The sequence below is a fragment of the Hetaerina americana genome, unplaced genomic scaffold (genome assembly GCF_022747635.1).
Source record: "Hetaerina americana unplaced genomic scaffold, ioHetAmer1.1.p SCAF_6, whole genome shotgun sequence".
NCBI lineage: Eukaryota > Metazoa > Arthropoda > Insecta > Odonata > Calopterygidae > Hetaerina > Hetaerina americana.
Window position 1 is genome coordinate 89,471,661 of NW_027287205.1, and position 23,929 is coordinate 89,495,589.

General features: G+C 38.2%; 1 protein-coding gene across 4 annotated transcripts in view; it reads right to left on the minus strand.

Annotated features, from left to right (window-relative positions):
- Positions 1-23,475, minus strand: part of Ehbp1 (Eps15 homology domain containing protein-binding protein 1) — a 77,877-nt gene extending 54,402 nt beyond the window's left edge. For all 4 annotated transcript variants that reach the window (XM_071594133.1, XM_071594135.1, XM_071594132.1 and 1 more), the window contains exons 1-9: positions 23,391-23,475; positions 23,006-23,148; positions 22,705-22,912; positions 16,722-16,903; positions 14,658-14,755; positions 12,749-12,862; positions 8,852-9,074; positions 5,745-5,808; positions 1,791-1,969 (exon numbers count right to left, since the gene is read on the minus strand). In XM_071594133.1, the coding sequence (XP_071450234.1) occupies positions 1,791-1,969; positions 5,745-5,808; positions 8,852-9,074; positions 12,749-12,862; positions 14,658-14,755; positions 16,722-16,903; positions 22,705-22,912; positions 23,006-23,109 (1,172 nt within the window). In that variant the 5' untranslated portion in view covers positions 23,110-23,148; positions 23,391-23,475. The remainder of the gene's footprint in view (positions 1-1,790; positions 1,970-5,744; positions 5,809-8,851; positions 9,075-12,748; positions 12,863-14,657; positions 14,756-16,721; positions 16,904-22,704; positions 22,913-23,005; positions 23,149-23,390) is intronic.
- Between the last annotated feature and the right edge of the window lie 454 nt (positions 23,476-23,929).

Sequence of the window (23,929 nt, forward strand, 5' to 3'; positions counted from 1 at the left end):
TACAGCAGTGTTGGATTGTTTTGACACAAGGTGGAAAGGCAGGCTTTGTGTGAGCAGCCATCTATCGCAACAGGATGCCGATAACCAAGCGTGGTCCGTGGGCATCCCTCGCACACGATTTCTAGCCAGTCAAGGATGGGCGGAATGATTCATGCAATGAACAAGACTAGAGCTGTGGGGCAAACATCAATTTGTCAGAAGCTACCAGCAGACTTCAAACACAAAAATGCATTCTTTATGTTCGCAAGAAAGGAATTTCATGCTGGAGCAGATGACAAATGCAGACGAGACGGCAATTTATTTACATATCCTACCAATTACATGCTTGAGAGAAAGGGGGTCAAAGAAGTTCTTCTGAAGACAACAGGGCATGAAAAACTATGAGTAACTGTGACATTGGCCTCTACACCTGACAGTTGCAAGTTGTCACCATTTCTTATCTTAAATAGAAAAATGATGAGAGGAGGAAAAATGAAAGGAGAGGTGTTCCTAAAAGATGTTAGCGTCCAGGCCCAAGAAAAGGGTGGCTGGATGACAGAAAAATTGATGATTGACTGGTTGGTTAAACACCACGTGGGGACGCAGACCACTTGCCTGTTTGACTCGGCCCTCTATGCTTTCACTGGACTCTTTCTGGGGCCATTATACCGATACCGTGAAAGATAAAGTCAGAGGGAGCACTATTACTTCTAGGTACTTTATGTGCAATGCCACGCAAAGTGCTCAGAAGTGAACGGAGATTTTGTAGAGGAGTAAAGTAGGAATGTAGGAAACTCAAATGGCTAACAAAAACTTTTTCCAATGTACATACTTGTTCACAACCAAGCAGACTTGACTTTAAAAAAACTGTCATAAAAATAACAATGTATCTTTCTACTAAATTTTTATTTGGTACAACTAGGTCGAGGCATTGGCGTCATTCTCAGGAACAGAGTCACACATTAGAGTCGGTTATATTTATACGTGGTGGAGGTGAAGAGGAGAAAGAGGTGGCTGAAATTGGTTGAGGGAGACGGGGGTGGCGGAGAGTGGGGAGGGCAAGGTCCTGCATGATTAACTTTGCACCCCCTGCTTCACCCTCACTGCATGGTTTTCTGGGCACCAGATTTTCCTGGGAAACAATAGGCAGCACAAGGAAAAGAACTGGCCCTCCACCCACACACCTCACCGGACACGAACTGCCAGAGCTCAAACCAACCTTCAGGTTGATTACTCTGGCTTTGATTATAATGTCAAGCCTCTCAGCCTCTATGCATCACAGACACATTCATTCACTACACAGGATACTAATGCACTACATTGACCCAACAGGCATTCTATTTTTTCAATAGTTGAACACATGGTTGGGTTTACTAAATTCAAAGGCTGTCTCTAAATTTAGGGCCTAACACCCCCTTTCATCACATTACTATCAACCCCAATGTCAACCTGAAAAGTTATTCCCAGAGAAACTAAAAATGTGTTCTCCCTTTGGGAGAGAATACATAAATTCATCAAATTAATACTTTGTAACATTTCATGGAGAATACAAATTAACTTAATCACATTTGACAGTTAAACCAGAGGCATTATTAAAACGGCTAAAACAAAGGTACCCCAACACACACACACACAAACGATTTACTCAAATCCTTATATTTAAATGTAAGGAGATCAAAAATGTTTTTCCTTTACCACAGGTATTCCACCAGCTTCGAGAAAGCCCATACCTAAATTTAATCCTCCCTTTCCAAATATTTCCAAGATAAAGGCAAATTCCTCAATGGTCCCAACCCCTCCCAAGCACTTACAAGAGGTCGGGGCGAAAATGATGAACAATGGCACAAAAAGCCATCCCATTCCGCCACGACGTAGTCAGGTTGGTGACCTTGACGCCAGGGTAGTCCCGAGTGACATCCTTGCACCATTCAAGGAGATCCTGCCCTGGCGTAGTCTCCTTCAAGCGTGGTGCTCCACCTCTCACATCCACCTGTAAGAGTACGGAGGTCAATCGTTTATGCAAGCCAACGGGATGAAACCAATTGCCAAGAGACCTTTAGTGGTCAGGCCATTACTTCCTTTCCCCACACACTTACTTATTCTATCCTCAGTTCAAAAGTTATCTTTAAATGATGATGAAAAAACTGCCAAATGACAAGAACGTATTATTCATCTCGATGAAGGCAAGTGGAACAATGCAGCTTCCCTACACTTCACATGGTATTTACCAGGGCAGCTCAATAAGTACCCGTGCTTGACAACAAAGGGTGTTCCCGAGGGATGTTTATGCTATCATCGTGTGCTGCCATCTATCAAATGACAGTAAAACAAATTTCAGACTGATTTAATAGTTAGTTTGGATTTGGCAGCCATTTGAGTAAGACGTGTTTTTGTGATTTTCGCCAAGATGGAAAAAGAGCAGTAAGGCTCGGTAATTCACTTTTGTTTTTGGATGGGAAGAAATATGAGGAGATAAAAGCAAAGTTGGATGCTGTTTATGGGGACTCTTCGCCATCTATGACCACAGTTAGATATTGGTTCAATGAATTTCAACGTGGGCAAACATCTGTTTTTGATGAGGAGCAACCAGGACGCCCGGCAGACATGGCTACCGAGGAAATCATTCAAAAAGTCCACGCCATGATACTCACTGATCAACGAACAAAAGTGCACGAAGTAGCAGAGGCCGTGGGTGTGTCGACCAGAACGGCAATTAATATTTTACATGATATGTTGGCGATGAAAAAATTGTCGGCCCGATGGGTGGGCGCGATTGCTCACGGTGGACAACAAGCTAATCCGGCTGTCAACTTCAAAGCAGTGTTTGCAGCAATTTAAGCGAGATCCGAAGGTGTTTTTGTGTCTACTTATCACTATTCATGAAACCTGGATACATCATTACACACCAGAAACTAAGCAGCAATCAAACCAATGGATTTCTCCCGGTGAATCTGCTCCAAAGAAGGCGAAGATGGTCTGATCGGCCGGAAAGGTCATCGCGACGATTTTTTGGGATGCAAATAGCGTCAACCTCATGAATTTTGTAGAAAAAGAAAGAATGATCCCTGGGAAATGCTACAGTGAGTTATTGGGCCACTTTGACAAAAAATTTAAGGAGACACGGCCGCATTTGGCGGAAAAGAAGGTGCTGTGTCACCACGACAACGCACCAGCACATTTATCCAGAGTTGTTGCCGCCAAACTGCACGAACTACGTTATGAATAGCTGCCGCAGCCCCCGTATTCACCCGATCTGGCTCCCAGTGACTTTTTCTTATTCCCTAACATGAAGAAATGGCTCGTGGGAAAAAAAGTTAGCTCAAACGAGGAAGTTATCGCCAAGACAGAGGCGTATTTTGGAGAGTTCGACAAAACCTATTTTTGGGGGGGGTTAAAAAAATGGCCAGAACGTTGGGAGAAGTGTATCTTTCTAAAATGGGACTATGTTGAGGAATAAAAAAAATGTTTTTGAAAAAATGGTTTCTTCATTGCTAACACTGGTACTTATTGAACCGCCCTTGTTTACCACAAGAATGAAATTTAAGACACAAAATCATCTTTTCAAGCTGCCCAATGGCTTCAGGAACTCCTCCACACAGTTAGCTATAATGCTATTGTACACAAATGTTATACTATGTTAAGGAAATAAAGGAATATTTTTTTCTAGCATTTTCTTAGATAATTATAAAATAGGCTTTCTTTGAGACAAAGTTTTGCATAATATTTGGAAACAGTAAACGTATTACTTGAAATATTGTTTACACAAAGACCTAAGATCTGCAAGGCAGCAGAAATCTGTGCCCAAAACTCAAAATGCATCCAATCCCAAGAAGAGACTATTATACGAGGGCGATTCAAAACGTAAGGTCTCCTTTTTTTTCATGGAAAATCAAATTTATTCTCAACATTGTGTACATCATAGGAAAGGCTGAGCATTTCGCTATTTATCTACATAGTCGCCAATCAATCACTTTTTGCATCCTCGTAACCAGCTTTTTAATACCAGTGTCATACATTTCTCCCACCGCATCACGAAGCCAACTGACGACTGCTTCCAGCGCTTCATCGTCTGACTTGAATTTCTGTCCTCCAAGATGTTTTGTGAGAGTGGGAAAAAGGTGGTAGTCGCTGGGTGCAACGTCGAGGCTGTAACGAAGGTGGTAGATGATATCCCAGCAGCCGAATTCATTGAGAAGGGCCGTCGCTTGATGTGACACATGCTGGTTGGTGTAGTCGTGCATTGTCATGATGCAAACACAATCCTTTGGTGAGACACCTCGTTGTAACCGAGGACCTCCGACAAAATATTCTGCACCGAGAAGTAGCCACTCTCTTCATTAAGGCCATCCTTTATCTCATGAAGGGTAATTCTCCAGTCAATGCACATCATCTCCTCTACTGACACCACCATTGATTCCGGCAAACTGAGCCGCCCCGACCACTGCTCATCGTGGACGTTTCCCCGGCCATCAAAAAACTCCCTGCACCACTTCTGCACATTTTCGATGTCCATAAACTTCTCACCGTACACTTCCACTAAATGGCGATGAATTTATATCGGAGAAGCAGTCGTCAATTGGTTTTGCAACGCAACGGTAGAAAGGTACGACGCCAGTATCAAAAGCTGCTTGCAAGGATGCAAAAGGTGATTGATCGTCAAGGGGACAACATAGAAAAATAGTTAAATGCTCAACCTTTCCAAAGATGTATGCAAAGTTGAGAGAATAAATTTGATTTTTCATAAAAAATAAATAGGAGATCTTATTTTTCGAATCAAACTTGTATATAAAATCGGAAGGAAAATTCCCTGAAACTGCGAGAGGAAACAGAAAATCCAAATACAGTGGAACCTCTTACAACAAGCATAATTTGTTAAACTAACTTTCTCATAAAGAAAACACTTGTTTATGAAACAACTTTTTGCATAAAAATTAATTAATGTAAAATACGATACTTCATACAATGCAATGCATTCTATGCATAAAAAATTATAATGAAGGTTTAGGCAAAGAAAATTATGCATACATTGTTTAGGATTGTGGATCACTTTCACCTTTTCTAGTCGTGGAATGAAGCAACTGGGAATGCAAACTCGATTTATAAAAGCAAAAAAGAATCAAAATAAAAGGTTTATCATTTATTACATGGACCTATTTTCCTTTTTATTATACGGCTATCTAGAGGCATTTGTTTTTGCAAACGCGTCAAAATTTTGTAAAAATATAACCCAGAATTATCATTTCATAAATTTCTGGTGTGCATTGCCACTGCCTCATTAGGTCGATGCCTCATACAAAGGGTGTGATGCAACTGTTTCCCGTGATCTCCACATCACATTGAGCTGGATAGTTACGGGGACTTAGCACAGCACTTGACGGCTCGTAGAGTTTTCTAGTGGTTAACAAGCAGGGGCTTTCAACTTGCAGTATACATTTGTGCAAAATGTATGCATGGGATGACCTTTCATTGCCTTGTGGTGTACTTCACAGCATTCTCATCTACTGTTATGCGCACAAATATTGGTCCGCTTCAGCATCTTGGGGGCCACACCTGTTATTCTATACTTGGCTAGATTTCCAAATAGAATGTTATGGTCATCAATGCCAAAACCTTTCATTAGATCCGAGAGTGCTTGCATTGCCAACTTTTATTTTCAATTATATCTAGGGCATGAGTTAAATAATCATACAGTGCAACAGATGTAAAGTTTCTCCTCCCAAACCCTTATTGATTAGGAAGAATAACCCATGGCACAGTGACTTCACCTGCTTTAAATCCAATGGTTCCAATGTTAGTCGGCCATTTTTAACACTTCGCTCCCGTGACTGACTGAAATAAAAAAGAATAAAAAATATTACAATAGGATTTCATACGTGAAGTAGCAGTTTAAAAAAAAAGCATTCAAGTGTTGCTCTTTTTGATGCAATGGAAATCAATATTCTTTTAAGGGCTGATACATTTCTTTAAGAGGAGCAATAGCCTGTGATAATCAGGCATCTCACTATGACAATACAAGTTTGTTTGCATCCAAATATTTATTAATATACATTCCCATGATAGTATCATTTATATTACTACACATTATTACATTTTGAAAGAAACATTTCCATTCCACAAGTGCTAGCTCAACACATGTCCACACTGTTGCGTATTTTGGTTCAATAGGGTGAGAGTGGTGAGGGCCTATGTACACAATGGCTCAAGTTATCAACAGATGGTGAACTCTGGTCAATGGACCAATCTGCATTCAAGGGGAATATAGCGTCTACCTCACACATTTCTGCCAAACTACAACTTACAAATGCATACATCATGGGATAACTAACAGAAACGACAAGTTAATTGGTGGTACGACTTAGTTGGCCACAAAGAGTGGGAGGGAAGAGAACAGGACACTTAAATCATACAGTACAGCAACAGTCAAACCTCATAATACGAGCATAATCCATTCCACGATCTTTCTCGTAAAGAAAAAAACTTGTTTGTAAAACAACTTTTTGCATGAAAGTTAATTGATGTAAAATACGATAATTCATACAATACAATGCATTCCATGCCAAAAAAAATAATTATGATGAAGGTAGATTCAACGAACAATATGCATACACTGTTCAGGATTGTGGATCACGTTCACCTTTCCTTCTTTCATGAAATGAAGCAACCAAGAATGCAAACTCATTTATAACAGGAAAAACGAATCGAAATTAAAGGTTTATTATTAATGATATGCACCTAATTTCTTTTTATTTGATAGCTGTCTTAGAGGCATTGTTTTTGCCAACGCTTCAAAATTTTGTAGAAATATGAGTTGGGTCAAGGAGAGATAGAGGGAGGGAGGGAGGAAGGGAGTGGGTGGGTGCCCTTCCCTCGCCCCATTCCTCCAACCATTCATCTCCCTTGCACAACAAGGCTTTCTTCGCTCTCTCTGGCCACACACGCCCAGTAGGTCATTGAGCATACTATGACACTCAGCTCTAATTCACTGCCTTCCTAAATAAGCCCTGTGAGGTGCACCATAAGTTTTCACATAAAACAAATTGCCAAGGAAATTAGGGGTTTACCTGCGCTACCTTTGACAGAAGGTAGAATGGTGCAAAAGTGTCTGAAACATACTGAGCAGGTGACTTATAACTCACAGTGAGGATGTTGCACGAGGAGGAAAATTCAAAGAGAACCGAATTGACATCACACCTGACCTTTGTATCAAGTTAGAGTCAGCATGAGGTTACGTAGGAGAGAACATGACAAGGCCTCACATGGCAACTAATACACAGGTTCGGAAAGAATAATTTGATGTCTTAGGTATTGATGAGAATGAAGTTTCTCCGGAAAAAGAGATTACAATAGGTATTCCTAGTGCATGGGGCCTGCTGCATTACAGTCCACTGAAGAGCATTCCAGATGACCAAAAACTGCAACAATCACCGATAACATCAAAAAAGTTCATCAAATGGTACTGGACAACTGCCGAATTAAGGTTAGAGAGATAGCAGAGGCTGTGGCCAAATCAAAGGAATGCATTTGTCACATATTGACAATAGAATTGGACAAAGGTTAGCCATCCGTGCATTTGGTGCCACGTTGGCTCACTTTGGAACAAAAACGCATTTGAATGAACGTTTCCAAGGCCCTGTTGGATCAGTTTAAACTAAACAAATACAATTTTTTTGCGTTGATTCATAACTGCATACAAAACTAGGACCCACCCCTATGCTCCTAAGATGAGAGAAGAGTCAAAAGAGAGGACTACAAAGGGTGAAAAAGGCAAAGCTCCGAAAAAGGCAAAGACGGTTCCATTGACCAGGCTTGGTGAGGGGGACTGTTTTTTGGGATGGCCACAGAATTGTGTCCAGGGATTATCTTCAAAAAGAAAAAATCATAACAGGAGAGTATTACGCATCATTACTTGACAAGATGAAGGCAGAATTTGCAAAATAAAAATACCACATTTGATCAGAAGATGGACATATTTTTTCATCAGTACAACCCACCCGCTCACACTTTGGATGCCACCATGGCTAGAATTCACAAAATGCACTTCGAATTGGTTGACCACCAACTGTATTCACCAGATCTGGCCCCCAGCAACTTTGTCCTGTACCCTTACCTTAAAAAGGTTTGTTTGGAGGATATAGATTTTCATCGGATGAAGAGGTTATCACATTTATGCATACGCTCACTTTGTGGAAAAAACATCAACTACGATTTGGGAAGGTTAAAAATATTAAGAGCACTGCTGGATAAAGTGATATTAATTTAACTTTTCATTGTAGTTACATGTTGAAAAATAAAAATAAATCTGAGGAAGAAATGCCTCGTTTATTTTCTGGGTAAACAACTTTTCAGACCATCCACACACAATGTCATTGGTATCCACAGTCGGGCATGTTTCACAACAGTCCCCGAGTGTAAAGCAAAACTTTAAACAGAAGTGCGTCTACCTTTGACAAATTCAAACAAAGTCCAAACACAAAATTAAAAGATATTTAAATGATCAATTCTTAACATAAAACCTTCATTATGAACCGCTACATCTGAACTGGTCTCAACATAAAGTATCTGCTTGAAGTGTAAAGGTACGTGTAAGGTACCTGCTTGAAGTGTAAGGTAAGTGTATCACAACACAGAGGGACATGCTCAGACGGAGGGGTAAAATGCCGAATATGACTTTCCATCTAGTTAACAGAATTTGGTATTGCACATTTTGATCACCTGTACAAATATTGAGTAAATGATGATATTAAACTAATTAGCCTTGGCCTAAGGGTACTCGGAACAAAAAGGAAATATATTCAAATTATCTGTTACGCTGCAAATATTATGATTAAGACAGGACTTCAGCTAATGAATACTAAGTTTAAAAAATACTTACACAGTTGGAGTCGGGATGGAAGAAATTTTATTATTGATGGGGTCATTGTTTTTCGATAAACCCACCGCTGCTTCAGGGGGTCTCTGACTAAGACCTTCCACTGATGGATGGTTATTTGTCATAATTTTTACAGGAACATCAGATCCCACGCCCAGTTGAGGAGTGCTAGCACCATCAGCAACCTCAGGGTGTTCATCTTTGTGAGAATATGGCAAACTGGCAACTGGAAGTATACATTTCACCCACTGTTAAACTAAACCTAGGACAATGCAACAATTTCAGAGTGTAAAAATCATTCGCCTTGACTGGGATTCGAACCCAGATCCCTCAATATCCGGTCGAGGACATTAGTTCAGCCATATCGAGAAAAAATTATGAAAACCAATTTCTCTCATTCAAGTTTCACTTTGACCAAAGATTGCTATTTTGCCCGTACATAGGCCGACAATGAGGCAGAGGAAACAGTTCCAGTGAAATAGCCCAGGTATCCAGTTATAAGAGTAGAAACATACTCCTGGGTCTTTCATGGATCATTTAAAGTTTACTGTATTTATGGAATGCTGCATCAGGAAAAAAGAGCAATTAAAAAATTATCAAATATACAAGACTGAGATTAAGAAATAAGAATGAATGATTAATACAGCCTGAAATTTTAAGCTTAGCATGATGGAAAAGGCATTCAAGGAGATGAAATCAAACACAGCTGTGGCAGATGTATCTTTGCTACTAAATACTTTTAAGAAATTTTTCAAATATAGAATAGAATATTCTGAAAGCAAGCATTTATCTGGGCTAATTCACAGTAATTACGATGAAGGAAGTTGGTGCAAAGTCGGATAAGTTACTAATGACCAAATAATATCACTTTTCCACCAGATAACTTATTACCAATAAGAAGTGGGGGAGGTTGTGGTGGGATGCTAGCAGGGAAAGGTGCCGATACCATTGGGAAACATACAAAATTCAAAGTTATCAAAGGTTCACAAATACTTAAGTCTCTACTGACTGGCGGCAATATGTTTTCCACCCTAGGGTGTTTTCCCAGCCACATCTATCAGCGCACCATTTCAGAAGCAGGAGCCAAGCCTAGGATGTGGGGGCAGCATGGCTGGTACCCACCACGCCTAGGGATTATTACCACATGGAGGGGGTGAGCAAGGGGGGATTTCCCCCTGCAATTGGCACACAGGGGCGAGGGACTGCAGGGGGATCGGAAGGAGACGTGTTTGAAAGGGTATTGTATGATTTGTCATGCACTAAGTGAATTTCATGGAAAGGAGGGGGAGCAAGAGGTGAACTGCAAACCACAAGTTGTGCCTCGCAGGATCTACCCACATCCAATCTGGGCCAGTTTTTTTATTTTATCATACCAATTCAACTCTTGTCATTATAACTCTTGATGAGGATAGAAAGACCATGATTTTGATGATAGGCAGCATCAAAATCATGGTTGTGTGAAGTATTAAATCTTCATGTGGAAGTGCTAAGTTTCTTTTCATACCCTAATCATGACGGAATTCCACAAAGTTCAGCCTCAAACTGCTATGCTTATCCATCTTTCAAGGTGCCTAACAAGAAAGCCATATGTTCCACGACCTTGCATGATATGGATGTCAGGGAAATAGGTCTGTAATTACTCGGTTCCTCCTTGTCTCCATTTTTAAATATTGGTTTTACGTTAGCCATTTCCCAATCACTCGGATCCTTGCAATCTACTAGTGACTTCTTGAATATGATTTCTAGACGTGGTGCAATTTCTGATGCTAGTTTCTTAAATATAAGAGCTGGTATTTCATTGGCCCCAGAGGATTTACTAGGCTTAATATTTTTCAGCAAATGTTCTATTCAATTATAGGAGATTTCAATTTTGGGCATCGGTTGTTTGGCACGATTTGATAAATAAATTGGAGACATCGAGTTAGATATTAGTGAAGACGCTTTGAAAGAAGGAATTTACTAAGTCGGCCTTTTCCCAACTGCTGGTTAATCTTCCGCCTTTATCATTTTTAAGCGAATTTACTGTGGACTTATTCACCTGAACCTCTCTGACACACAACCAAAATGCTTTTGAATTCTCTTTCAAAATTTCCACTAATCTTTTACTTTTAAATTTGCTTAGCGCTTTCAGAAACTACTTCTCGACCTTTGCTCCAAATATCTTGCAATCATAAGTGACCAGAAGCAATTTCTTTTATCTCTAGAGATATTATTCCTTGTATATTTTGCAATCAAGGTGTCTCATGATCAAACTAGCAAACTATATGTTCCATGATCTTGCATGAAATGAAAGGGATGGTAATAGATCTGTAACAGCTTGGTTTCTCCCTGTTTGTTTTTAAATACAGGTGTTACATTATCCGTGTTTCACTGGGAACCTTGTGATCAACCAGCGATTTCTTAAATATAATTTCTGGATACAGTGCATTTCCCAATGCTAGTTCCTTATATATATATAGCTGGTTATTAATCACATTGGGAGGATTTGTTAGGGTCTATGTTTTTCAGCAAACCTTCCGCTCCACTCGGAAAAATTTAAATTTAGGGCATTAGGTGGCAGAAACGAATCGTTAAGATATCCAAGACTTTCGGTGAAAATACTCTGAAAGAAGAAATTTAATAAGCTGGCCTTTTCCCAACTGCTGGTCACTATTTCACCATTGTCTTTTTTGAGCGAATTAACCGCTGACTTATTTTTCTGAACCTCCCAGACGTACGAACAAAACGCTTTCGGATCCTCACGATGATTTTTAGCTACTTGTTTCCTTTTTAAATTGCTAAATACATATCAAAATTATTTCTCAGCACTCATCCTAGATATTGAGAATGATTCTCATTCTTTCCTCCACTAGAAACATTATTCTGTGTATTTTTCAGCTTGGCATGGCCTTTGATGCCTTATCGATTCTTTAACTTCCACATTAAATCATCTCGGTTCTATCCAGATCCAATCTGGGCCAGTTTAAAAGACAATTTACATATATTTTACAAATCTAGTTGGATCCTGTTCATTGCTGAGCATACAATGTCAATGAAGCGATTCTCGGTTGATGAGTTACAATGACAAGAGTCTCAAGTCCAGTACACATTAACTGATTATAGTCAATCAAACACTTTGGGCCACACTTCATGGAAATAAGATACTGGAATGAAAAACACAATACTTCACCAAAGATGCTATTTTCAAATACTAACCCCATTAACAATGTTTAAATATCATTCACAAGGTGTTCTTTCATCGGGAATACCTTGAGAACAACATTTAAATACTGAAACCAAGGTTGGTATTTGGCAATGGCAATAATAATATCAGTGGGAAAGAATGATGGGGGTGTACAAGTTAAATATGATCTCACATCAACAAATCTTTAAAGTCAAAATATCTCTACTAGCATACACATAGTAAGAGGCTTCAACATAAGCAAAGTAATAAATGCAATAAAATCATTTTGCAAACCTTTCATTACACAATTATGAATAGAACTGTTCAAGAAAATGATAACCAAGCAACAGCATGAAAATGTGAAAGTGATTGTTTTAAATGATAAAGCATTTAGCATACATTCCAGGTAAAAAATACCAACTCATGCTTCTATGAGGGTTAAATTCCATTGGAACCCATACACATTCTATGGCACTTCCACATCCAGTTAATCAAGGCTCATCATGGCAATGGATGCATGACATCCCCAGCTATATAACACACGGGAATATAATTTTAAGAGGAAGGTTTGAAGGAATCCCAAAGCAACCTGGGAGTCAGGATAAGCATATCCATGGGCACACCAAACCCATGCATAGTTTAAGTAGTGAGGCAAACATGAGGGTACAGAGGAATGCACAACAGGGAGCTTTTCACTCAATGAAACTGGATATGGAGTATGAAATGAAAGTACCTACCACTCATTGGGGTGCTTGCAAACTCAGAGTCACTTATGCTGTTTGTTAACATATCTATTTGAGTGGTGAGGTCAGTAACCTCTTGCAGCTTAAGACTAAGGTCCTGAGAAACATCTGAAAAAGGCAGTAGAATTGGCAAAATGAAAAAGTAGCAAATGTGGGTAAACAGAGGTTTGTCAGCCAATAAAACAAAATATTGCTCCTAATGAAAGCAGCAAATTAATCTATTAAACAAACAAGTGATTCTGTTTTAACAAATTGCTCTGCACATGAGTCCTGTGGACTCTTTTTTCCAAATACTATTGCCATTTTAAGTAATTGGAGGTCATTTGGCAGTATCACTAGACACAACATAGAAATAAAAAAAACCATAAACATAGTAATCTACCCTGAGGTCCTTTTGCTAGGTGATGGTAGAGTTCACCCAGTACTAAGCCCTATACAGCGTGTGAAATTCACACATCAGGGTAGTAAGGGGGGCGAGTTCCTTTCCCTGTTCCGGTTATGGTTTCCCAGGAAGATGTGGTGCCCAAAAAGTCACAAAGCTTGGGTGGAGCTGAGTGTGCCCAGAGAGACTTGCTCAGGAATAAAACCCTGTCAGTAGTCCAACGCTTTACTCCTGGACTACCACTTAGTGCTTAATCTCCACCGACTTATGCTCGTCCAAAAACCATTACAATTTAAATGGGCACTAATAATTTTTCCAGGAAAAAATCATACGCACTATTTTCAAAGCCCTTATAATCTCCAAAGATGATAAATAGGGGACAAAGGATATAAAAGGGAGAATGCTAGTCAATGGAGGAGAGGGCAGGAAGGGATATAGGGATGTTGGATGGGATGAAGAGACGAAGGAAGTACACAGAGATAAAGAGGGGCTCAATGAAGTGTCCGCTGTTAGGTTGTGTCTTGTCTGGTGAGGCTGATGGATAAAATTGTGTTCAGTCTGTGTCCATCCAAAACCTACCATAAATGACAGAATATTAGTTAATAATAAACGTAAAGCTGCTTCTGGAACATTTTACTTCTCTGAATTATTATTTATCATTTTTATTAATTGTTATTATTGTGCAAATTTTCATAATATTTTGAGTAAAATTATAAAAATGTTTCCACAGAAACATATTGCATAGCATCGGTAAAATAAATGTCTTAAGACAGCTTCCTAGTAAAAAGGCAATAGGTCACAGCATAACTCATATTTATTTCCATTCTTTTTGGTTTTTTTTTTAATTCACACTCCTAACCGCTTCACGAGTTCACACTCCTAGTCGCTTCATTCCATGGTAGAAGAAATAATTAACGTGATCCACAATCCTACTAAAAAAATGTACACATAATTTTCTTTGGATAAACCTTGTACTAATTTACTTTTTTTGCATGGAATGAATTATTGTAATTTACATTAATTTATTCGCAAAAAGTGGTTTCATTTAATGAGTACTTTGCTTTATGAGAAAGATCATGGAATCAATTACACTTATTTTTACGAGGCTCCACTGTACCAGATTAGGTGAGCACTTCCCTCGTCTACCAAACCAGATAACCTGTGTCTAACCAGGATATAATCTAGCTGATACCTTTCTGAGTCACCTGGCATTTTCCATAGTCCAACGCTCTACCCACTGGACTACAGCGACCCGCCACACTTAGAATAATGGGCAAATTACTTAAAAAATTATAATAAACTAAATTGTTATTAATATTATTTCTGTCAGTGATGTAATTTTTAATTCTAAGTATTATAATTTTTTGCTGCTTTCATTGGAAATAAGTATCAATATACAAGAAAATTTTTTACTGTGGAAGAAATAAAACAAAAATTTTAATAACTGAGCAGGAAAGCAATATCAACCAAAAGGCATAATAACATTCCATTAATTGGAATATTATTAGTTTTGAATCTTACCTTCCAATTCATCTTCCTCGTCAAAGTCATCGAGAGTAGCAATGTCACCATTATAATTTACACTCATTAAACTGGCCATGCTTTGCATGTCTTCATCACTGCAAAGTCAAAGAGAAAGGATGAATTGGGAAGCCAGCTGTAAAAACAGAACACCATGAAAAAGACCAAGAAAATCCATAATGTCTGTTCAAAAACTCTTACATTACCTCCAGGATGTTCATTCTGAAGTCAACATACACATAACCAGTGATTATTATTTATGGAAAATTACTCATTGAACCAGGGATGAGTCAATATGGATAAAGGTAGAGGATATATGGACGATTTACCTATATGATTCATTGAATTGATAAGCATATTGTGGGCCAATCGCTGTACCTCATCTGTGGGAATGCAGGTGAGGAGATTGTTGTTGTCAAAATAAACTAACCTTGCAATGACAGGGATGTCCCTAGGGACGTTGGCAAGTTCAGTGGAGTTTTTCATGGTCTTCTCAGGTGTGCAATTAGTGTATTGTCTGAAAAGTTGTTGAGTTTGTGTGACAAGAGGTGGGCAGGCTAAGATATTCCAGAAATGAGAGGTCTGATATCAGTAGTGCTTTCGGGTAGTTTGGGATGACTCTAATCTAGGAGCCAAGAGATTCATTTGCAACAAAAACCATTTTTCACAGCACCGTAAATCACTGAGTTTGACAAAGCAAGCGATGTTCACTGTCTTATAAAAAAACAGGGATTGGGTCTTTAGTAAAGGTCGCTAATATAAATATTTAGTGTAGTTCATATTAATGCTCTTTGATTTTTAATGGATATTTGTGTGCATGATACATTTAATATGTGTGTCTGTTTGCGCTGCATTTAGTGTAATTTTTACAACCACATTTTGCATCTTAGTTGAGCCGGTGGGCATTTTACTCCTTTTTGACGTGCCGTATATCATGTGCATACACCATCCCCATGGTACTTTTGTAATATGATCATTGGGCAAATAAAATGTATCATTATTATTAATCAAATTTGTAACTTACGGAAAAAATTCCATGAAACACTTGACATCCCATAGCTTCATATTCCACCGTTAGTAAACAGCCATAAGACAAATCTCTCTAATTTAACTGTAAGGAAATTAGCTAACTAAGGCATTGACAATCAGACATAATGCTGGATGTTACAGATGGAACTCATCAATACATATTTCTGAGCATAAACATCCAAATCTGAAAAATGTTCTCTTTGCCTTTTTCAAAATTGATTTTTCTTCTTTCCTTATAGAATACCAGGATATGAACAGGCAATTGGGTTGACTATAAACTCCCAGGTGTTCAGTCCGAATGGAAGATTAATCCCTTTCCTCTGATGCCCTGCCAGGAGAGTCCTCCGCCCACAAGCCTCCCGAGCCAAATCATCAGCACAGTAAGGATCGCAGCGACCCAACCAACATTTTTTTCTCATAATCATCACATTTGCACCCTTTCAACAAGATAAGAGAATATTTCTCTTTAGGAATTCCAGGTTTCAAAATACATTATACTAAAGAAAAGTATTAATGCCATCTCCTGATTTCTGTATGAATGCAAAAGATGATAAACATTTACATCCCTATATCCATTTTTATTTCATTAAAATACTGTTTCAATTAATCGAGTTAAAATTTCAAAAAAAATGACAATAATTATGTTCCACCTAGGCTCTCAACATGAAATTAAAAACCTAACAAAGACTATGCATAAATGTCTTCAAAATAGCAATCAAAACTACGTGCATTAGCAGGAAAACATTAGTTGATGCCCTGAAATTATACTCATTTTTTCCAGGTTAAACAAGATTTTATGGCTTAGAATGAGAACTGGCAACCTGTTTCTGACAATTCCAAAGAAACTTCCGGAGATGCCGCAACAGTAACTTATTAATGGAGTCATCCACTAATATGCATTTCATTGCAACAATTTCAGAGCGTAAAAATCATTCGCCATGACCGGCATTCCGGTCAGGGTAAATGATTTTTACACTCTCATATAGTCACATTGAACCCGTTTCTAGCTTGTAGAAAGGTAAAACTTTTACTTACGTTGCTTTCCCTTCTCGAATAAAAACACAAGAAAGCGTGCATTCTAAAGTGGCCCCGACAATCTTCCTCGAAGTGGGTTTCAACATTACAACTAATTGTGACTGAGAAGACTCTATGCTGGCATATTTCTTCATGTTGACTGGTGCAGATGCTAACTGACGTTTTTTACCTGCACTGGATACCTTCAATGACAAAAAAAAGAGATTCAGCAAAAAGCAACTAAACATAATACCCATGATTATTCTTAGCATAAGAATGGGTCACAAAACAATTAAAATTGAAAGAACAAGGATATAAGATGTTGCCGCCAAAGAAATGAAGGCAAAATCATTGTATTCACCACACTAGGATAAAAAAAATCTCTGCATACTTACCAGTTTTTCTGAAAAATTATCCCAAATATTCATGTGACAACAATTCAGTAAATCTTATTGCCTGTCCCAGAGTTATCTAATAATGTCTAAAACCCCATGTGGCAGGAGTTCATTGAATCTGGTACAAAAAACTAGTTCCCCAACATGAAGAAGTGTTACTCTGTGCTGCTTTTAAACAAGCGGTGACCGAATCAGATGAAAGAGCGCAGGAAACAAACAAGATTAATTTTTTAATCCTATGATGCCATCTAGCAATATCAACATCCATTGTTAATGGCAGTCAATGTACAGTTCATTTGTGTTAACCTAGCAAATGACATAGAGCAAGAAGGGAAATGAGGCAGAGGAGGCAGGAGGGCATGTGTGAAGGGTTGAATATGAAGATTTGATTGAAGGCAATTGATTTTGGATCTGGCCTAACATGGAAGGCTGTCCTTCATGGAAAAGGGTTTTCTTTCGAACAAAACACACTGCTCTCGGTAAAAAAAAAGCCCTTCCAATAGCATTCTTGCTGTACAATTACGTTGAGATGGGACAAAAATTATTGGATTATTTTCTCAATTAAGTGTAATGCCAGGTCAGTTTTTAAACATCTATTTTAAATATATTACACTGAAACATCATTTAAAACTTCAATGTCTGATTCCAATAGCTTCAAAAATAATCATACTATTATGCCATATTAGGAATTAATACAACCATTATTGCCCACTTATTTACAGCTCCATTCTCTGCAGACTATTAACTAACTGGCTTCCTTATCCACAGCGCCAACACACAATGGACCTCCAACAGAATACTACCATTTGACGTTTTGTGGGTGAATTTGACTTGTTGTTAACCCTTAACTTAATCTTTTCCTTCCCATTTACCTCCTCTCCATCCGGCAACTAATATTTCCCTGCTCCCTTTTTTGAGAAAATTAAATAGAGGTGGGCCCTATTATCCCTTACTCACCTCAAGATGATGAAGCGACAACAACATCAAAATCATGGTCATAATAAATCCTTATATAGCACATATAATTAAACGTAACATATTTAACAAGCTATCATGTTCACCTTCAACAATATTATGCATGAATCTACGACGTATATCTGACACACTTTGTAATTCCACATAATATATTTATTCACATGACAAAGATTACAATGCGTAGCGTCATCATCAGGTGAAACCTAGGTCATTTGAATCTGCATCTGAAGGTCATTTGAATCTGGCTAAGCTGTGAGCATAAATCATTATACACGTTTGTAAATAATATAATCGCTAGAGAAAGAATTCTGCCAGATTAATTGCTGCTCCTTATTGAAACGAATGAATTGAAATCTTAATTCGGAATAAAAGAGAGCTGCCATAAGTGAGTGTGAAAAATTTTATTTTTCAAAAAATCAATCATATCAATTTCAAAACATTCCAAAAAAGTACATCCAATTAGGACCTTGCCTATGTTACTTTGTGTATTTTGACCTTATTCACCCAAAAAATTAGAAGCACATACTCCAAACCATCTTGGCATGATGTATCTCAAAACAAAGGAACTAATTTCAGATTTACTATTACGTAAATCCTGTTGGTACTCATGGTTTTGAAAAAGGTTTGCTTTTAGTAAGCCTCATCTCTCAATAAACTGAAATTAAACTTTCTGCTTCTTCCATCAATCAGTTTCATTATCATAGTTGATTTAAGCAACAAACTTTTGTTCAACCAGAAAAATTGAAAAATGAATTTTTGTGCCGTGATTATTCACTTAAAGACTTACAGATGGTCACCAAAAGAGATCAAAGCTGAGTCAGATGAAGTGTATGGAACGTATGCTCCTGGGTTTGCAACCATTTACAATTGGACAAATGAGTTTAAACATGGTCATACGTCCACACATAAGGAACAACGTTCAGGACGTCCAGTGGAAGTGACTTCTTCCAAATTGACTATCAAAATCCACAACATGATTTTGAGTGATTGACAAATCAAAGTTTGCAAAATAATTGAATCCATGGGCATATCATGAGGCACAGTGTTTTCCATTCTGCACAAAAAATTGGGCATGAAAAAATCCTTAGTAAAATCGGGGTCCCCTTTGCTCTCAGTGGAGAATGAATGCAATTGTGAGGTCAATTTAGAGGTTGGGTAAGTGCTTTTCCATCACAATCCTGATGAGTCCCTGCATCAATACATAACTGTGGATGAGACAAAGACTATAGTCCAGAGACAAAGGAAGTTGAAAAATTGGGATTCTAAAGGAGATCTGGCACCAAAGATAAGAGGTTGGCGAAATCAGCCGAGAGCCCGTAGAAATGTGGGGACTAAGGGAAATTATTTTAACCATGGAATGCATTGAGTTTTGATATGTGACAATGAGATGATTGTATTGATTCCAAATAAAAAGAGAGGGAAAATGGGTGCTGAAACGTTAGCTTGCTCAAGGAAGGATGAAGGAGGGGAGGTAGGCCCAGAAGTGGGAATCTGGCAAAAACCATTGGGAATCATTCCCAGTACGATGCATGCCCAAGGGAACTTAGAATGGCTGGTCTAATGGCCTACGTCGTAGGAATATTTCCCGATGTAGTGTAGCCATGAAGGGATGGGGTCAATGTGATCGCTATTAATGTCCAGGAAGATGGATAGGGTAGGTGTGAGGGTGATTGGTGAGTGAGTGCGAGAGGAAATAAGGGTAACACACAGGTGAAGGGAGGAGTAGAACACAGGGAAGGGTGGTCGTGAATTACAGCATTGGAACCAAAGATGCAACATGTAGACAGGAGATGGCGAACACACTTTGTTCAACAAATTCTTAGAGCATCTTTACACTTGCTCGAGCATAGGCAAAGACAATTATTTGGAAAATTGTCCTCCATTTGAATGTCTTGAACCTTTTGTCCACACAACAAAAAAAATTTCTCTTTTGAACAAGGGTCCCATTCACTCCCGCCCCCAAAGTACACCACATGACGATGCCAACTGAATTTTCGACAGAATCTTAAGTAGAAGGTTTTCTGGAATTCCCAATCATCACCCCAGCAACTATCAGGACTCATTCACAATGCCCTACATAGATTCATGCCTGTCTCTTCCCAGGAACCCAATTCCCTCCCCTCGAATTATCCAGTAAAAATTTGAAACTTCCTTATCTAGTAGAATTTTTGGTGAATCTTCTTCTAAGCCTTCCACATTGTTGTGGTAGCAATGCTTACGGGAGCAGAAGCTCCTGGTAGAGCAATCCTTGCTGACAAGATCAAAGGTGAAGAGAAAAATTAAGAGTAATCAAGAACACAGCATCTGATTCACAGAGAGCGGCTCCAAACAGCCCATGACCAAAATGAATGGCTGAATTAAGCAGGAGATCTTTTCGCCACCTGTGTGGAAACCAATGGGAAACTACCACACAATAATTCCCAAGAGTTCAAGGTATAATAGGGATCTCTATGTACAACATTCCAGAGATAAAGAGCTCCCTCATTCAGATCTCCACGAGAGGAATACATAGATGCCAAGTACTGATAGAGATAAACAAAAGAAAGAGGAAATTGGGAAGAGAAAGCAGGAAGTGGAAAGGAAAGAATGAGAGTAGGAACATGTAATGGGTTAACAATTCTTCGGGGAGGCAAGTTAGAAAATGCAAGGCAAGAAATGGAGAAAAATAGAGGACGAATCGTGGGATGAGATAGGGTGGGAGCGGAGAGTGGAGCCTCTACTGTTCAGGCCAAGAAAAAGCTGGATTAAAAGGAGTCGGAATAATAATATGGGAAAAGGATGAAAGATAGATGAAGTGATTGAGGTCGAGTACATTAATGAAAGAATCATTTAGATAAGATTGAAAGGAAAAAGGAAAGACCTTGTGAAAATACAAGTGTACATGCCAACTAGTCCACACTCGGAAGAAGTGGACGAGTGCTATGAGAAGATGGAACTAATCACTGAAAAGGTCAGCTTGCAGAGGATTAAAGGGAGAATTTAATGGTGCAGTTGGGTGTGAAGGTAAGACAGTGGGAAAATGTGGACACGGAAGAAAGAACAATAGAGGACCAAGACCAATAGACTTTTATAAAGAATTCTGTCTGGTAGTTGGTAACACCTAGTTTGTGACGCATAAAAGGAGATATCCATGGACAAGAGGAATAAATGAAGGGAGCTGCCAAATTGATTTTAGTCCAACACGACAAGCACTGAAATTGTATGAAAATAGCAAAATGTTATCAAGGAGCAGACATCAATTCTAACCATAACCTAGTTGTAAAAGAGATATGTACAAAGCTGAAAAGGGCATGGAAAGGATGCAAACAGGATTAATTAGACGTCGGAAAACTAAAGGAAACACAAAAATCTGAGGAAATGGAAAAACTATTTTTGGAAAAGTTGAAAGTCAAAGGGGATAAGAACTGTGTAAATGAGATGTGGGAGAACATCACACAAAGCATGAAAGAAACAAGAAAAAAGGCAGTTGGTGTAACATGCAGGAATGAAATAAGAAAAGAAGAGATCACACATGAGATGTTGGGCCAAATGAAGGAAAGAAGCTGGAAGCAAGTAAATAGAGGAGGTGGAAAAGAATAAGGGAGACATGACAATGAGCTCAGGAAAGAAACAGATAAGGCCAAAGAAAAATGGATGAGTGGCAAGTGAAGTGGGAGAGAACAATTAGATACAGAAGATATGATGTGATGAATACAGAAGCAAGGGATCTAACAGTTAATGGAAATGTAAGAAGTAGCTTTGTGATAGGAGACAAAGAAGGGAAAACTAAAAGTAAAGCAGAGGAGGAAATGAACAGGTGGAAGGAATATTTGCAAATGGTCATATCAATGGCAGAAAAGACCCAAGTGAATCTCAACTAGAGGAAGAAAAATATAAGGTGGTCAATGATGGAAAAGGTTATAATATGCTTGAAAGTGAAGCATCTATAAAAGAGATGAGAAATGGGAAAATAAATAGGATTTGATGAAATTCCAGTTGAAATATTGATAGCACTTAATAGGAAATGAAAGAAAGAATTAATGAATTTGAGTAACGAGATTTACAAAAAAGGACAATGGCCAAAAGACTACAATGAAACAACAATTTATACAGAAATAAAGAAAAATACCAAGGAATGGAATTTAGGAACACCTGTCCTGTTTTAACCACTCAAAAATTACACCTTATTGTTGAAACATGTCCCATACACTGGCACACATTAGTATGTAAACATCTGTGAATACTTTCACTCACTCACTCAATTAGTGAGAATCTGTCTCATAAAATGTCTCAGAAATTCCAGGCAAAATCAACACATTGCCAACTTATATGTATTCAGTCAAATGAATTTTGCATGAGTACGAATTTATTGAATGCCATTTCAAAATTACTCATCACGACATAACTTTTCTATTTAAGCCTTAACCAAACATTACGATTTCATAATCAGTAGAATTTCTACAGCTGCCTCGGTAAAACACAAAAATCAATAATGATGGCACATGCTAGTCTAAGCATATCCATGGATATTACATCACAATCAATAAACCATTGCATGATGATCATTTAAATTACATTGATTTGGGAACTTCAAGTCATTTTCGTCAGGTTACGCAGATAAAATTGCACTACCTCATCCATATGAAAATGCTTACGTCTTCCACTACGAATGTCCAGTCTTTATCTTCTAACTCTTGGGTCCGTGGGTCTTTGAAAAGTGTAACAGACACCTCCTTATTTTCAGGGACGGCCCAAACAACAACGCCTTTTAGTGGATCCTTCATCGTAGGCTCCCAGGGTAGTGGATCTGTGGCCACTCTTCTCGATCTTCTGGTCCACGCAACACTCAATTTGTTTGGCTTCCTGGTAGAAATGATAAAATCAAAAACATTAAACAGACGTGCAGAATGTGCTAACATGTTAAGAGTAAAACTCGATTATTCAGGCACTACTTACCATTTTGAAGTTGTTTCTAGTGAAAGTTGATGATACGAAACTATGAACTGAAACCTTGCAGCTCTTTTATTTACTCTCTGCAGTCTTTTCCAAACTGAACCCATGATTAAAGAATGAACCAGTCAACTAATCGACTGGTTTATCTACAGCAGACAAGATTTTTTAAAAAATTCAATTAAACACTAACATTTTCAATGTATGAATAAAACGCAAAACATTAATCTTAACAGTTCAGCGTTCAACAACTGAGTCATCAGTCAAGAATATCTCCAGTATTTTTTTAAAGATGGAACTGAGTATCACATAATCATTCAATTCACTGCCAGTAAAATACACGTTAAAATTAGTTAAAAACAAAAAAAGACCCTATTAATAAAATCCTTACATGGACGTTCCCCTAAGAATTAAGATCCTCCATTTCAGTAATTTCGTCTCCTTGATTTTGTTCACAATAAATCTGTCGTTCGATACTTCAAAAGCAAGGTCGCGATGTCTCGATTGAGTGCGATTGCCCCGGGGTTCAATGGGAATCGCATGGATTCGAACGATTCGAGATTTCAAAATATCATCGATAGATTCACAAAAGGGCACTTTTTAAATAGGATTTCAGCAATCAGGGAAAATAATCATAAATTATTCACGGTATTTTTAAATTAAACGGCCATTTTAATCAGGAATACATTATTTTTGTAATGGAACAACGCATTTCTTACTGAATAACTCTGAGTTTCACACCATAAGGTATCATCAGGTAAATTTTAACAGGCGTTACGGAAAGTTAACAGACGATATATTGTCAGAAGTGAAAATGATACTATTACAGTAACAATAGTTTATCAACGGGAAAGAATCACATTTTATACAAATGGAATAAATTATATCGGTTAATAGAGAGGATAAATTTAGTAAATGTTAGTCGAGGTG